At 45.6% G+C, this 17,385-nt stretch overlaps 1 protein-coding gene across 1 annotated transcript in view; it reads left to right on the top strand.

The window, feature by feature from the left end:
• Positions 1–712: 712 nt before the first annotated feature.
• Positions 713–17,385, top strand: part of GRAMD2A (GRAM domain containing 2A) — a 37,565-nt gene continuing 20,892 nt past the window's right edge. Inside the window, exon 1 of the mRNA XM_027553127.1 lies at positions 713–792. Within this exon, the coding sequence (XP_027408928.1) occupies positions 752–792 (41 nt within the window). The 5' untranslated portion in view covers positions 713–751. The remainder of the gene's footprint in view (positions 793–17,385) is intronic.

Genomic DNA, 17,385 nt, shown 5'->3' with positions numbered 1-17,385 from the left:
CCTCCTTGAAAAGCAGGCTCAGAAAGCAAGGAGAAGGTTGGGAGTGGAGCGGTTTACACCTTCCCTGTCTCTTGACCACTCCCAAGGACCAAGCCTTTCCTGGTGGGGATAAAAGGGAAGCGACGCACATACCAGGTTGATTGTCACACCCCCAGTGTGAGCTCTAATGCTTGTGCTTTCCCTCTCAAAGTCTGGCCATCTGCAGTCCCTTTCCAAATACCTCCAGAAGCTTTCTGCTTTGGGAGACACTGCGAAATCCCCAACTCTGGGGAAAACATGAAATTGCAGACCCTTGTTCAAAATCCCCTCTGGTGTTCCCTACTCACTTCTCTGGTGCAGAGGTGTGGAGAGAAACTCCCTACTCACTTCTCTGGTGTGGAGAGAAACTGAAACTGCCCTGGAGCTTGGGGTTGGGAGGTGTTGGAGGAGGGCGGGAATGGGCTGCTGCAGAGGGCTAAAGGCTCCGAGACAAATGGCTAAAGAGGAAGAACTTGAAACAAGTACCCAAGGCCCTCGCTGGGAAGGGCAAAGGATGCAGACCCAGGCCCAGGACTGCGGGACTTTCCAGTCCTGTGGACTGAGCGGTAGGATCTAAGCAGAGCGTGGGGCCCCACCTGGATCTGGAGAGAGGGAGGAACAACCAATGGGCTGGGCCCGTCCCGCGGGAGCAGCCAATGAACGGTCGGGGGCGTGTCTTCCGCGGCAGTCAGAAGTGGGCACTTGGTCCCCCGCGCTGTCTGAAGGCTCCGCGATGACAGCTTTGAGTCCGGGCGCGGCCGCCGGGGCGAGCAGGTAAGGGGGTGCAACCCGCGGACCGGGCTCTGGAGCCCGAAGTCCGCCTAGAAGGAACGCTATCCGGCGGGACCCAGCGCCCGCCGCGCCTCGGAGGATTCTGCCCGTGGGGCAGGAACTTTCCACCCTGCCGGAATGCGGCTCCGCTCCAGAGCTGCGCCGCGCGGGCCCCGGCGCCTCCCGGGCTGCGAGGTGTTGCGCGGGGGCGGGATGTCAGGCTGCCGGCGCTTCCTGCTAGGGGTTCGAACATCGGGGATGATGGACGTCCGGGCGGCACCAGGGAGGTGGAGGGCACCCTCCTCGGGATACCTCCCGTGGTTCACCACCATCCTCCTCTGACGCCGTCGCTGGTCATTCATTCATTCGCTCATTCATTAATTAACTAGCCACATGGACCTCCTTTCCCAACTACCCCAACCCCAAGGGCTAGTCTTTCCCTTCTGGCCCCCGGAAGGTTCAGCCTCTCTCTTCTAACCGAGTCTGTAATTGTAGCGGCGCTCTGTTGCCTAGGAGGCAGCTTGGAGCTGTCCCAGCACGACTCGGCCGCACCCCTGCGTCGTGCCCGTCCACGTCGGGCGGGCTGGGGCCAGTCTCTCAGCCTCGAGATCTGTTCCACAGTCACTCTTGGAAGAAGGAAAGTTCTTGCAGCTGGTCAAGCGGTAGGGAGGCAGCGCAGGTGAGAGGTGGCGTTTCAGGTATGATCAAGAATTGTGGCCTCTGCCCCCTGATGTCTTGGGCCCCTGCGGGTAGGATTATTTGGGGAAGAAGGAGGAGTCAGTGGTTGAAGCCCTCAATTGCTGCCCTTGTCCAGGTCCCAAACCCTACAGCCAGAGCTCTGAAGGGCAGCCTAGCACCCCTGGCCATCCAGCCCTGGGGCAGATAATGTGGATGCAGTGTGACCCAGTGCCCAAGCAGGACAAGTACGTGGAGCTGGCAGAAGGCTTAAGGGCTCCCTCTGTCCTGTCCTCAGAGAAGCTGGTGAAGTCCTACACAGCTGGCATTTGCCCTTGTTGGCTTTGCTTGCCCCACCCACCCTTGCAGGAATCAGACTCCTAGGGAAAGAATGTCCTAACAATCCACGATGCCTTTGCTCCAATGTACATCTCTAGCTGGCTCTGAAGTCCAGTTCCTTTCACAGCAAAGACTTATGGGGCTTCAGGGAGAGAGGAGTAGAGGGTGTATATCTCCCATCCCCATCCTCATTCTGCAGTGAGAAGGAGGGTTTGCTCCTTCTGTAGTCTTCGGATCGCACAGACAGACACTCGGGTCTGAGGCTGTGGTTCTATAGGCCCAGTTACGGAGAAGGCGATGGCACCCCACTCCAGTACTCTTGCCTGGAAAATCCCATGGACGGAGGGGCCTGGTGGGCAGCAGCCCATGGGGTCGCTAGGAGTCGGACACGACTGAGCAACTTCACTTTCACTTTTCACTTTCATGCATTGGAGAAGGAAATGGCAACCCACTCCAGTGTTCTTGCCTGGAGAATTCCAGGGACCGGGGAGCCTGGTGGGCTGCCGTCTATAGGGTCGCACAGAGTCAGACACGACTGAAGCGACTTAGCAGCAGCAGAAGGCCCAGTTAAGCAGTGAATATCTCTGGGACAAATGGGCAGATATAGAGCACAAAGCTGACAGAAGCTGCTACTGAGCTTCCAGGAGCATTTCTGCAGGGGCCAAACCAAAGTTCTCATTCTTGACTTGCCTTTGGGAGAATTTTCTGAATAGCATAGTGGGGTCAATCTAGGTCCTATCCAGGCCTTGATGTTACTGATTGCTTTGATGTTTCTTAGCTTAGCTGGGTGCTTGGAGCTTTAGTGTAGACCAGGAGGATCTGTGTGCCAATCCATCCACCTAAGATCCCTGAGGTTGAGGTCACCAGTACTCAAGATGGGCTCTGCCAGCCAGACTTCCTGAAGTTCTTCCACATGCCTGTTTGGGTGGCCCCTCCTAGTCCTTAACCTGGTTAAGTTGCGGCTTTGGCCCTTGAATGCCACATACCATGCTTATCGGACCAGCATGAAGAGCCTCTCTCGTCAGAATTTCCTATTTTGCAATGACCTGGGACAAGTCAGGTCTCCTTTCTGGGCCTGCTTTGCCATTGTAAGGTAAGGAGAATGGATTGTAGGCTCCTTAAATGGCTTTTCTGTGCAGCCATTCAGTGATTCTGCTAACTAGCCTGTTTCCCCCTTGATTTTTGAAGGTATTTTATCTCTTTACATAATTACTTCGTTGCCATGACTACCTACAGTGTTGAGACCCATGAAGCATTCCACTTTGGTATCCAGGGTCTGAGTCCAGACACCAGAAAATAATTTCCTTTTTTCTTTCCTGAGAAGTGAAAATAATTCCACCCAATTCAGCAGCAAGGGTAAGTTTGGCATGAAGTCAGCCTTGGCTGCTGTGCTGCTATTCACCTGGGCTGCAGGGCATGAGTCTGTCACCACCTGTTATCACCAGCCTTTGAAGCTTTGATTAATTCCCCAGCTGTTTACTAATGTAGGAAAGGAAGGAGGATGGGGACATCAAGGAAGGGGATGGAGCTTCCTCTGTAATCAAGAAGTACCTGGGCTTCCCTGGTGGTCCAGTGGTTAAGAATTCACCTGCCAAGGCAGGCAACACAGGTTTGATCCCTAGTCCAGGAAGATTCCATATGCCATGGAGCAACTGAGCCCATGGGCCACTACTACTGAAGCCCAAATGCCCTAGAGCCCATGCTCCGCAATAGCAGAAGCCACCACAACGAGAAGCCTCTGTACCACAGCTGGAGAGTAGCCCCTGCTCACCACAACTAGAGAAAGTCTGCACACAGCAATGAAGACCTGGCTCAGCCAAACACAAGAAATAAACTAATTTAAAAAGAAAATTAAAAAAAAAAAAAAGTACCTGCTTCTCCACGGAGTCCCTGGTGGCCAAAGCACATATAGAAGGTGCTATTCCCAAGAAAATAAGCCACTACAGGGTAGGCTGGTGCCTCCCTTCTCCCCACCACAACCACACATTTTCATTAGTTTACAAATGCTTGGTCAGAATTTAGGACTGGGGTATTGAATAATCTATGGAGGTTGAACCAGTCTCTAAGTCTTTGTCCTAAATTAGTGTTTCCCTCAAGTGATGTTTAAAATCTACTGGGAAAGCACATTGTTAATTTTTATTTTGTTTATTTATTTTTAAATATTGATTTATTTATCTGGCTGTGTCAGGTCTTAGTTGTGGCATGCAGGATCTTTGGATGTGGCATGCGAACTCTGGGTGATGGCGTGTGGGATCTAGTTCCCTGACCAGGAATCCTGGGCCACCTGCATTGGAAGTGTGGAGTCTTAGCTACTGGACTGCCAGGGACGTCCCCCAATATATTTTAGTATGCACACTGTTCTAGATACATGTAATTTTTTTCAATGTTATATAATGCTATCCTTTGTGTTAAACTTATTTTTAATGTTTTAATAGTGAAATATTTTAATCATTACATAGCCTTTTATTGTATGAATAAACCATACTTTGTGTTCTATTTTTTTCCTTTTTTAACTACACTTCAGTGAATATTTGTATACATTTAAATTTGTGTCCAATTATTTCCTGAGAGTAAATTGTTTGAAGTGGAATTTATGGGTCTGTCGGGTATCTACATGTAAATGTATGTATCTATTCACATACTGCTCTCCTACACAGGAGTGTGAGACTGTCCATTCACCAAAATGTTGATCAACCATAGATGTTATTACACTTTTAAGCCTTTGAAATTTAATAAGTAAAAAAATATCACTTCTACTTTTTTATTTTTAAATATCTTTATTATTTTTGTTGATTTTAAAGACATTACACCCCTGTTATAGTAATTTCAGGCAAAACAGAAACTATTGAGAGTGAATTCTTCCCTGAGATATCATCACTGTTGTTTGATACAGAATTTTTTTTATTGTTTCTTTTGTTTGTTTGTTTTACTTTTTTATACAGAATTTTTAATTTTATAAATGAGTTATATTTTTTTAACTTTTTAAATTTTATGTTGGATTAAAATGTTGATTAAAAATGTTGTGATAGTTTTCAGGAGAGCAGCAAAGGGACTCAGCCATACATATACATGTATTCATTCTCCCCCAAACTCCCCTCCCATCCAGGCTGCCATAACATTGAGCAGAGTTCCCTATGCTATACAGTAGGTCCCTGTTGGTTATTCATTTTAAGTGTCTTTACAAATGCTATTTATTCATTTATGGCTGCTCTAGGTCTTCATTGCTGCTCCCAGGCTTTCTCTAGGTGCAGCGAGCAGCGGGAGCCACTCTTCATTGCGGTGTGCGGGCTTCTCACTGTGGTGGTTTTTCTTGGCCTCTAGGGCTACAGCATGTGGGTTCAGTAGTTGTAGCTCGTGGGCTCCAGAGCGCAGGCTTAGTAGCTGTGGTACATGAGCTTAATTGCCCTGTGACACATGGAATCTTTCTGGACCAGGGATTGAACTCGTGTCCCCTGCACTGGCAGGCAGATTCTTTACCGGGAAGTCCTGGTTATCCATCTTAAATATAGCAGTGTGTACATGTTAATCCCAAACTCCCTAACTTTCCTTTCCCCTTGTTCCTCCCCTCTGGCAACCATAAATTCATTCTCTAAGTCTGTGAGTCTGTTCTGTAAATAAGTTCATCTATATCATTTCTTATTAGATTCTGCATATAAGGGATGCCATATGATATTTCTCCTTCTCTGTCTGACTTACTTCACTGAATATGACTATCTCTAGGTCCATCCATGTTGCTACAAATGGCATTATTTAATTCTTTTTAATGACTAAGTAATATTCCCTTGCATATATGAACACATCTTCTTTATCCATTCCTCTGGCAGTGGAAATTTAGGTTTCTTCCATGTCTTTGGCTATTGTAAACAGTGCTGCAATGAACACTGGGGTGCGTACATCCTTTCAGATGACATTTTTCTCCAGATATAGGCCCAGGAGTGGGATTGCAGGGTAGCTATATTTTTAGTTTTTTAAGGAACCTCCATACAGTTCGCCATAGTCACTGTACCAATTTACATTTCCTTCAACAGTGTAGAAGAGTTCCCTTCTTTCCACATAAATGGGGTATATCTGGGTTACTAACTTAATATACTTTTTGCTAAACAACACATTTTTTACTTTTTTTCCATATTAGCAATGCAGCTAGCTATACTCTATTCTTTTAGTCAATTGCATAGGAATCGATTATATTGGTAAAATACTATTTTGGTATTTCTATGTTTTTCCTCATAATTATTTAATTTCCTCTTAATTTATAGGAATATAAATTTTTGCCTACTTATCCACTTATTTCCTTATAACAAGTTGCATGGAATGGAGTTTTAGGGTCAAAGGATTTACATTTCTTTTTTTTTTTTTTTTTGGATTTACATTTCTTAAAGCATCTGATATATGTCCGAAAGGTTAACTTAGTTTTAAGTCTCATGGAAAATAAGAATGCTTATTTTTCCACATATATCCTTGGAAATATTGAGCACTCTGATTTTTTTTTTAATGTTTATCAGTAAAGTAGGTAAGAGAGAGCTCTCTTCTTTTGTGACTTGCCCATTCATATTCTTTGCGCACTTTTCTATTAGATTGTCTGCCTTTTTCTTACTGACGTAGATGAGTTATCATTTAAAAATGCCAGTCCTTTTTCGGAGAAGGCAATGGCACCCCACTCCAGTACTCTTGCCTGGAAAATCCCATGGACGGAGGAGCCTGGTGGGCTGTAGTCCATGGGGTCGCTAAGAGTCAGACACGACTGAGCGACTTCACTTTCACTTTTCCCTTTCATGCACTGGAGAAGAAAATGGCAACCCACTCCAGTGTTCTTGCCTGGAGAATCCCAGGGATGGGGGAGCCAGGGGGCTGCCGTCTATGGGGTCGCACAGAGTCGGACACGACTGAAGCGACTTAGCAGCAGTAGCAGCAGTCCTTTTTCAGTTTAATTTTTTAATGTTGTTTCAGTCAGTTCAGTTCAGTCACTCAGTCGTGTCTGACTCTTTGCATTTGTTTACTTCACCTTTAAAATTTTTATTTATTCGTTTTGGATGCACTGCGCAGTAGGTGGGATCTTAGTTCCCCGACCAGAGATGGAACCTGTGTCCCCTGCAGTGGAAGAGCAAAGTCTTAACTACTCACCACCAGGGAAGTCCTTTGTCAGTTTAAAATTTTAATGTATAGAGGTTTTTAATTTTTATGCAATTAAGTATTTTCTTTTATGTGTTCTGGGTTTTATATCTTGCTTAGGAAGATGTTTCCTTATATAGTAATATTCTATTCTATTTTATTGATTTAGAAAATATTTGGACGTTTAATCTACCTGGAATTTATTTAGTGTGTTTTTATGAATGGTATGAGGTACACAGTTGTTCCAATATCATTTTTTGGACAATCTCTTTTTCCCTTACTTATTTGAAACAGTTTCTTTTTAAAGAAGATTTTACTTTTGATGTGGGCCATTTTAAAGTCTTTATTGAATTTGTTACAATATTGCTTCTGTTTTATGTTTTGGTTTTTGGCCCTGAGGCATATGAGATCCTAGCTCTCCCATCAGGGATGAACCCACACCCTCTGCACTGGAAGGCAAAGTCTCAAGCACTGGACAGCCAGGGAAGTCCTGTGATTCTTTCTTATATACTAAATTCTCAGATACCCATAGATCATGTTCTGGCCTCCCTCTTACAGTCTATGATCTATTAATTTTTCCTAAACTAGTAAATATTTTAATTGTTCCAGCTTTGTAGTTTATTCTGACATCTGGTAGGGCAAAACCCTTGCATGACAGTTGGGATAAATTCGCTTCTTTAAAACTTTCAATCTTCCCACTCAGGAACAGTTTATCTTTCCACTTATTCAAGTCTTCTTCCATGTTATTTTTAAAATGCCTGTGGTTTTCTTCTAGATTTTTCTACATTTTAAAAGTTTATTCTTGGGTAACATACATGTTGTTGCCACATGAATAGAATCATTTCCCCAAATATATTTCATAACTGTTTATTGCATGAGAAACTATTGATTTTTTATGTTGATCTTGTAACCACTAGAATAACAATTAAGTCTGTGAGAGTGTATTATTATGTGTCTATCTTCATCACAGCTCTGGCTGGCCCAGTGTCCAAATATAAGAATATCTGGGCCACATTCTTATGATTTTTCCAGTTGAATATATATTCTCTAGGTAGTTCATGTTACCATCTTTCAAAGAATAATCATCTCTTTTTAATATATGAACCTTTTGTTTCTTTTTCATGCCTTTGTGCAATGACTAGAGCTTCCAGAACAATGCTGAATAACAGTGGCGAGAGCAAGCCTTCTTAGGGGTTTTCCACTAGCTGAACAATCTGGGGCTCTCCCGGGAAGAGAAGGTCCCAGGATCCAGTAAGCTCTTTCAGTTCAGTTCAGTGAGTTCAGTCGCTCAGTCGTGTCTGACTCTTTGCAACCCCATGAATTGCAGCACACCAGGCCTTCCTGTCCCTCACCAACTCCCGGAGTTCACTCAGACTCACATCCATCGAGTCAGTGATGCCATCCAGCCATCTCATCCTCCGTCGTCCCCTTCTCCTCCTGCCCCCAATCCCTCCCAGCATCAGAGTCTTTTCCAATGAGTCAGCTCTTCGCATGAGGTGGCCAAAGTACTGGAGTTTCAGCTTTAGCGTCATTCCTTCCAAAGAAATCCGAGGGCTGATCTCCTTCAGAATGGACTGGTTGGATCTCCTTGCAGTCCAAGGGACTCTCAAGAGTCTTCTCCAACACCACAGTTCAAAAGCATCAATTCTTTGGCGCTCAGCCTTCTTCACAGTCCAACTCTCACATCCATACATGACCACTGGAAAAACCATAGCCTTGACTAGACGGACCTTTGTTGACAAAGCAATGTCTCTGCTTTTGAATATGCTATCTAGGTTGGTCGTAACTTTCCTTTATATATATATATAACTTTCCTTTAAGAGTAGGTTGTCGCCCAGGAATCGGAACCCTTACACAAGCACGGTACGGCTTGGGGAGCCTAGTTAGCAGAAGCCTGGGCGGGGCAAGGAGCTGGATCCTGCCTGGGACACTCCAAATCCGGACCAACTACCGGGTTTGGGTGCTGGACGGGCGCGGGCTCCGTTTCCAGGGTGCAGGAGGTGCTCTACTCCAACAGCCTCTGGTCTACGCAGGCTTTTGCTCTTCCGCCTAGGGACCCACCGGCCGCATCAAGGGGTGCGCAGGGCAGGCAGGGCGGGCTCTCTGGCACGGAGCCCTGCGTTGCTGGAATTCTGGGTGTGGCTGCGCTCTTGGCGCCGGGTGCCTGCGGGCTCCTCAGCCCTTCCCAGGGCAGACGCAGAAAATGGACTTGTGGTTCGCGGGCTGCGGCAGAGACACGCCAGGGGCAGAGGAGCGTCAGGTGAGGGTGGCTGGGGAAGGCTGGACCAGGCAGGGAGGATTCGGGCAACGGCAGCGTCCGCTTCCTCCACCCCAGCTCAGTCGGGTGAGAGAGGTACAGTCCCTTCTCCTTCCCATCCCCCAGAATCTCTGTGGCCTTTCGCAGGATCCGAGGTCGGTGTGGCGCTGAGCTGGCCGGTGACCTAGGCTTCCGGCTGTGTTCGGCAGCATCCTCACTTGTGTTCAGAGGCCTGTGCTCACTGTCAGTCCCTGGGATGCAGTCACCAGCGTGGGAGGGAGCAGGGAGGGAGCAGGGAGGAGCAGAGCTTCAGCTGTGGATTCAGACTCGCCACTGCCGCATGGATCCTCTCCTGGTTGTGGACTGCCTTTCAGCCTTCCTGCAGTTTGGCCTCCCAGCAAACTTCCTGCTTTCCCATTCCTCCTTTTTGAAGCACTCCTTTGGCTTCCACGACAACCTATGCACCTGGTTTTCTTTCTGCCTCTTGGGCCACCTTCTCTTGTCTCCTTGGGGCATTCCTCTTCCTCCTCCACACAGACTTTTTCTTTTAAAAAAGACTTAGTTTTATTTATTTGGCTGTGCTAGGTCTTGGTTGCCACGCTTGGGATCTTGATATTCATTCAACATGCGGGATGTTTAGCTGCAGCTTGGGAACTCTGAGTAGTGGCACGTGGGATAGAGTTCCCCATCCAGGGATGAAACCTAGGTCCCGTGCCCTGGGAATGTGCAGTCAGCCACTGGACCACCAGGGAAACCCCTTCCAACCCAGTCTTTAAGTGTTGTAGTTCTTGAGGTCCCCTGCTCTCCTCTCCAACCCCCATCCTTCTCATGGAGAAATAACTCACACACCATAAAATTCATCCTTTCAAAATGTGCCATTCAGTGACTTTCACTGTATCCACAGAGCTGTGTAACCATGATCACTGTCTAATTCCAGAACAGTTTAATCATCCCCCCGAATAAGCCCTGTGTGCCTTAGTCACTTCCATTTCCCCTTCCCTCCAACCCCTGGCAACTACTGATCTACTTTCTGTCTCTGTGGATCTGCCACTTCTGGACATTCCCTGTACATAGAGTCATACAATATGTGGTCTTTTGCAACTGGCCTTTCACTTAGCATAAAGTTTTAAGGTCCATCATGTTGCAATATATATCAGTACTTCATTCCTTTGTATGACTGAATTATGTTCCACTGTATGGATATACCACATTTTGCTTATCTATTCATTAGCTGGGTGTTTGGGTTTCCATTTTTGGCTATAATAGTAATGGTAATGGTAATAGTAATAATAATAGTAATGGTAATAATTATCATAATGCTATGAGCATTCCTTTTTTGAAAACTTTAAAATTGTAGTACAGTTGATTTGTGATGTTAATTTCTGCTGTACAGCAAAGTGATTCAGTTATATACATATATACATTCTTTTAATACTCTTTTCCATTATGGCTTAGTATAGGATATTGAATATAGTTCCCTGTGTTATACAGTAGGACTTTTTTGTTTATTTATCCTATATATAAGAGCTTGCATCTGCTAATCCCAAACTCCCAGTCCATCCCTCTCCCACCTGCCTTCCTTCTTAGCGATCACAGTTCTGTTTTTTTCTGTGAGTCTGTTTTGTAGATAAGTTCATTTGTGTCTTACTTGAGATTCCACATATAAATGATATCATATGGTATTTGTCTTTCTGTTCTGACTACTTCCTTTAGTGTGATAGTCTCTAGGTCCATCCATGTTGTTGCAAATGGCATTCTTTCATTCTTTTTATGGCTGAGTAGTATTCCATCGGAGAAGGCAATGGCACCCCACTCCAGTACTCTTACCTGGAAAATCCCATGGATGGAGGAGCCTGGTGGGATGCAATCCATGGGGTCGCTAAGTGTCGGACACGACTGAACAACTTCACTTTCACTTTTCACTTTCATGCATTGGAGAAGGAAATGGCAACCCACTCCAGTGTTCTTGCCTGGAGAATCCCAGGGACGGTGGAGCCTATTGAGCTGCCATCTATGGGGTCGCACAGAGGCGGACACGACTGAAGCGACTTAGCAGCAGCAGTAGCAGCAGTATTCCATTGTGTATATACCACATCTTCTTCATTCATGCACCTGTTGATGGGCATTTAGGTTGTTTTCATGCTGTGGCTATTACAAATAGCAGCCAAGTGCTGCTATGAACATAGGCTTGCATGTGTCTTTTGAATTGTAGTTTTGTCTGGATATATGCCCAGGAGGGGATTGCTGGATTATATGGGAATTCTGTTTTTAGTTTTGAGGAATCTCTGTACTGTTTTCCATAGTGGCTGCACCAAATTACATTCCTTCCAACAGAGTAGGAAGGTTTCCTTTGCTATGAGCATTCTTGTACAAGATTTTGCGTGCATATATATTTTCAGTTTTGGGGGGTATGTACCTAGAAGTAGAATTGCTGGGTCATATAGTAAATGTTTAACAATTTGAAGAATCACCAAACTGTTTTCCAAAGCAGTTGCACCATTTTACAATCCCAGAAGCAATGTATGAGGGTTCCAATTTCTCCTCCTCATCACCAACACCTGATATAAATCACAGCCTCTTGGGGATGTAAAGTGGTATCTCATTGTGGTTTTGATTTGTATTTCCTTGATGACTAATGATGTTGAGTATCTTTTTGTGTACTTATTGGTCATTTGATATCTTCTTTGGAAAAGTGTTTATGTAAACATTTGCCCATTTTTAGTTGGATTATTTGTCTTTTTATTGTTCAGTTTTAAGAATTCTTTTTAAAAATTTTAATTGTTGGATTAAAAAACACATAACATAAAATTTACCATCTTAACCATTTCTAAGTTCATTTGTACAGTTCAATAGTGTTAAATATACATATTCATATTGTTGTACAACCTGTTTCCAGAACTTTTTCACCTTGCAAAACTGAAACTCTACATCCATTAAATAACTCTCCACCCACCCCCACCCCCACCCCCAGCCTCTGGCAACCACCACTCTGCTGTTTTTATGAATCTGACTACTCTAGATCCTTCATATAAGTGGAGTCATAAAGCATTTGTATTTTGTAATCGGCTCTTTTTCACTTAGTATAATACCTACAAGTTTGTAAGAGCTTTTAAATATATTCTAGATACTAGTCCCTCATCAGATCTCTGATTTACAACTATTTTCTCTCATTCTGTTAGTCACCTTTTCACTTTTTCAATGATATCATTAGCAGTACAAAAGTTTCTAATTTTGATGTAGTTCAACATATCTATTCTGCTGTTTCTTGTGTTTGGGTGTCACATCTTAAGAGATTGAGAGTCAGGAGCAAAGAGAACATCTGTGTTCTCACTTGTCTCCAGCTCTTTGTGAAGTTATGGATGGTTACCTGCTGTCCATGGTTTTCCAGGCAAGAATACTGGAGTGGGTTGCCATTTCCTACTCCAGGGGATCTTCCTGACCCACGTCTCTTGTGTCTTCTGAACAGCAGGCAAGTATCTTACAAGACTGTTGCCTAATCAGAGATTTACACCCATGATTTCTTCTAAGAGTTTTAGCACTGACATTTAAAAAAAAATGTATTTATTTATTTGGCTGCATCGAGTCTTGGTTGTGGCACGCAAAACCTTTCTTGGTGGTGCACAGACTGTCTATTTGTGGCACACGGGCTCTGGAGCATAAGAGTTCAGTAGTCAGGACGTGCTGGCTTACCTGCTCCACAGCATGTGGAATCTTAATTCCCCAACCAGGGATTGAATCTGTGTCTCTTGCATTGCAAGGCAAAATCTTTTTTTTTAATTTAATAATTGTATTTATTTATTTAGTTTTGGCTGTGCTGGGTCTTTGTTGCTGCGTGGGCTTTTCTTTAGTCTCAGTGCGCAGGCTTTCATGGTGGTGGCTTCTCTTGTTGCAGAGCACAGGCTCTAGGGCACTCGGGCTTCAGTAGTTGCAACTCGTGGGCTCAATACTTGTGGCTCCCGAGCTCTACAGCACAGACTCAACAGGTGAGTTAGTTGCTCAATAGTTTATAGGAGTTAAACTCAATGAGTTTATAGGAGGGAGGCAGAGTGGCCGGGCTTAGTTGCTCCATGGCATGTAAGATCTTCCTGGATCCTGCATTGGCATGTGGATTCTTTACACTGAGCCACCAGGGAAGCCCCTGCAAGGCGGATTCTCAACCACTGGACCACTAGGGAAGTCCCAGCTCTGACATTTTTGAGTTAGTTTTTGTATATGCTGTGCCATAGGGATCCAACTTAATTCCTGGCCTGTGAATATCCAGTTGTTCCTGCACCATTTGCTGAAAAGTCTGCTCTCTGCCCAACTCTTCTGGTCTTAGCACCCTTATCCATAGCTTCTCTTCTTTAGGGGAGAAGAAGATTCCCTGAGGGATCTTCCTAGCTCCTGTACCCATTCATGGGCCAATAACTCAGGAATTTCTCCCTTCAGCCTGGAGTTTTCTTCTGAGCTCCTCACTCATATATAACTTGACATCTCTACTTAAATGCTTCTCACATATCTTTAAGACTGAACTCATGATTATTTCCCCTGCTTCGTCTCAGCAAAACAGACCAGTACCTACTCGCTTAAGCCAGAAATCTAAAATCATATTTGATACATTTTCCCTTACATTCCACATCCAACTGATCACCAAGTCCAGATTGGTTCACAATTGCACTCATCTCACATGCTAGTAAAGTAATGCTCAAAATTCTCCAGGCCAGGCTTCAGCAATATGTGAACTGTGAACTTCCTGATGTTCAAGCTGGTTTTAGAAAAGGCAGAGGAACCAGAGATCAAATTGCCAACATCCGCTGGATCATGGAAAAAGCAAGAGAGTTCCAGAAAAACATCTATTTCTGCTTTATTGACTATGCCAAAGCCTTTGACTGTGTGGATCACAATAAACTGTGGAAAATTCTGAAAGAGATGGGAATACCAGACCATCTGATCTGCCTCTTGAGAAATTTGTATGCAGGTCAGGAAGCAACAGTTAGAACTGGACATGGAACAACAGACTGGTTCCAAATAGGAAAAGGAGTATGTCAAGGCTGTATATTGTCACCCTGCTTATTTAACTTATATGCAGAGTACATCATGAGAAACGCTGGACTGGAAGAAACACAAGCTGGAATCAAGATTGCTGGGAGAAATATCAATAACCTCAGATATGCAGATGACACCACCCTTATGGCAGAAAGTGAAGAGGAACTCAAAAGCCTCTTGATGAAAGTGAAAGAGGAGAGTGAAAAAGTTGGCTTAAAGCTCAACATTCAGAAAATGAAGATGGCATCTGGTCCCATCACTTCATGGGAAATAGATGGGGAAACAGGGGAAACAGTGTCAGCCTTTATTTTTGGGGGCTCCAAAATCATTGCAGATGGTGACTGCAGCCGTGAAATTAAAAGACGCTTACTCCTTGGAAGGAAAGTTATGACCAACCTAGATAGCATATTCAAAAGCAGAGACATTACTTTGCCAACAAAGGTCCGGCTAGTCAAGGCTATGGTTTTTCCAGTGGTCATGTATGGATGTGAGAGTTGGACTGTGAAGAAGGCTGAGCGCCAAAGAATTGATGCTTTTGAACTGTGGTGTTGGAGAAGACTCTTGAGAGTCCCTTGGACTGCAAGGAGATCCAACCAGTCCATTCTGAAGGAGATCAGCCCTGGGATTTCTTTGGAGGGAATGATGCTGAAGCTGAAACTCCAGTACTTTGGCCACCTCATGCGAAGAGTTGACTCATTGGGAAAGACTCTGATGCTGGGAGGGATTGGGGGCAGGAGGAGAAGGGGACGACAGAGGATGAGATGGCTGGATGGCATCACTGACTCAATGGACGTGAGTCTGAGTGAACTCCAGGAGTTGGTGATGGACAGGGAGGCCTGGCGTGCTGCGATTCATGGGGTCGCAAAGAGTCAAACACGACTGAGCGACTGAACTGAGAGATCTATGTATCATGAATCCCTCCTTCAACTTCCATCACCATGACTGCCACCAAGTCTGAGACATTGTTTCCCTGCTGGAATATAATCTCCTAAACTGTCTGTCTCCATGGAAAATTCTAAATATATACAAAAGAGGAGACTGGGACTTCCCTGGTGGTGCAGTGGATAGGCATCTGCCTGCCAATGCAGGGTTCAATCCAGGAAGATCTCACACGCTGCAGGGCAACTCAGCTCCTGCACCACAACTACTGAGCCCACGCTCTGGAGCCTGTGAGCCACGACTACTGAAGCCCAAGTGCCTAACGCCCGTGCCACGCAAGTAGAGAAGCCGCCACAAGGTGAAGTCCGTGTGCTGCAAGGAAGAGTAGCCCCTGCTCCCTGCAACTAGAGAAAGCCCTTGCTAAGCAACAAAGACCCAGTGCAGCCAAAAATTAAAAAAAAAAAAAAAGAATGAATTAAAAAAAAAAAAAGAATCACAGCCACTCTCTGGGTATCAAAAAAAAAAAGAAGGAGAGTTGTAGGATGGGACCCCCCCTCCTCCATCCTAGGCTCCTGGCAATTTCTCCTGGGATCAGAGTTCTTCTGACCACAGAGTCAGTGACCATGTATCCATCACTACCAACTAAAATAACTACCAACATAAGGTTGTCCCCATTTCATCAACTCATCCTCTACGCCCTCCACACCATTTTGTATTTGAAACAAATCTATGTCTTAGGGTGATCTGTGATCATGCCCACATATGCCAGCTCAAACAGATGCTGCTCCATACTCTTTTAACATATCAAATTGATAGTGTCTTTTCCCTTTTAAATCCCTTCATTGGTTCCCCCTAGCTTTTAAGAGAAGGACAAAAACCCTTACTGGGGTCCACTGGGCCCTGCATGATCTACCCTGCCTACCTCTCCAGCCCCATTGCTCATTACTTCACTGCTTACCTCTACCTTCCAGACACAAAGGCTCTGTTTATGTTTCTCCTAGGTGCTATATACCTCTGGCCTCAGGGCTTTTGCACATCAGAAACCCTTTAAACAGTGGTCCCCAACCTTTTTGGCACCAGGGACCAGCTTCATGGAAGACAATTTTTCCACAGATGGGTGGGGGGAATGGGTGGTTTCAAGATGATTCAAGCACATTATAGTTATTGCGCACTTTATTTCTATTATTATTACATCAGCTCTGCCTCGGATTATCATCAGATCCCAGAGGTAGGGAACCCCTGCTCTACAATGACCCCTCCCCAGTACCCTCCAACCCTCCTCTCCCCCGCCAGCCCCTTGGTCTGACTAGCATTGCCATCAGGGCAAATGCTGCTGCTGTGTCTTCAGGGAAGTCTTCCCCTCTCTCTGCAGTTGATTCAGGGCTCCCTGATTGAGGTGCTCTCAGACACTGTGCTTTGCCTTCATAGTACACATGACACAGTTATAATTATGTATTGATCTCTATAAATATTTGTTTCACGTCTGGCTCTCCCACCAAGCATTTTGGGGATAGTAGTTTGCCTCATGCCTTTTCGTACACACAGCACTTACACAGAGCTAAGTGAGTCCAGGCATTCAATTGGAGTTTAGAGGAGGGAGGCAGAGTGGCCGGCAGCCTTTGAGGGCTATGCTGTTGCCAGCCTCTCCTGGGGTCGGCGTTCTTCTGACCACAGAGAGCCAGTGGCCAGTTTCTGCTCACCCAGTCCTGGGCTCAGCTTTGTTGTTCCCTCAGACAACATTTGCTTTCTCTCCTGGCTGGAGACTTTCTTGCCCCTTTGCTGAGGAATAACTGAGGCCCAGAAGGAGAGAGTGGCTTCCCCAAGGCTGTGAGAAGTTCTTTCAGACCTGCCTCCCTGTCCCCACACCCAGGGTCTTTCGGGACCCTGTGACCTCTCAAGACCCCCAGTGCTCTGAAAAGAGCTGAGTGGGTTCCCAAAGCTAGCGTGATTCTGAGATGGGTGTCCCAGAGTGCACCGCATGGGATCCATGGATGGACAGAGTTGACTTGTCCCGGGAGCAGCCACCCCTCCTGGCAGCCTGGAGCATCTGAGGGTGTCTGTGGGCCCTCCGCTCAGCAGGCCTAGCAGAGGGTGGCCCCCAGGAGCACAGGAGTGCTCTGTTTCTTAATGAATGCAAGTCTGTGTTTAGACCTGAATGACCAGCTTCTAGTCTGGAAACAGCCAGGCCCCAAGTGGCCTGCCAAGAAAAAGTGGTCTGTGACCAGGTCCAGGGTGCCAGCTCACCCTGATTCTGCTCCAGCAGTGGGCACAATGGGACGGGGCCAGCGACAGGCGGGTCACTCTGCAGGACC

The sequence above is a fragment of the Bos indicus x Bos taurus genome, chromosome 10, assembly GCF_003369695.1.
Source record: "Bos indicus x Bos taurus breed Angus x Brahman F1 hybrid chromosome 10, Bos_hybrid_MaternalHap_v2.0, whole genome shotgun sequence".
Taxonomy (NCBI): domain Eukaryota; kingdom Metazoa; phylum Chordata; class Mammalia; order Artiodactyla; family Bovidae; genus Bos; species Bos indicus x Bos taurus.
Note: the sequence above shows the minus strand (reverse complement) of the source record. Positions and strands in the feature narration are given on the sequence as shown.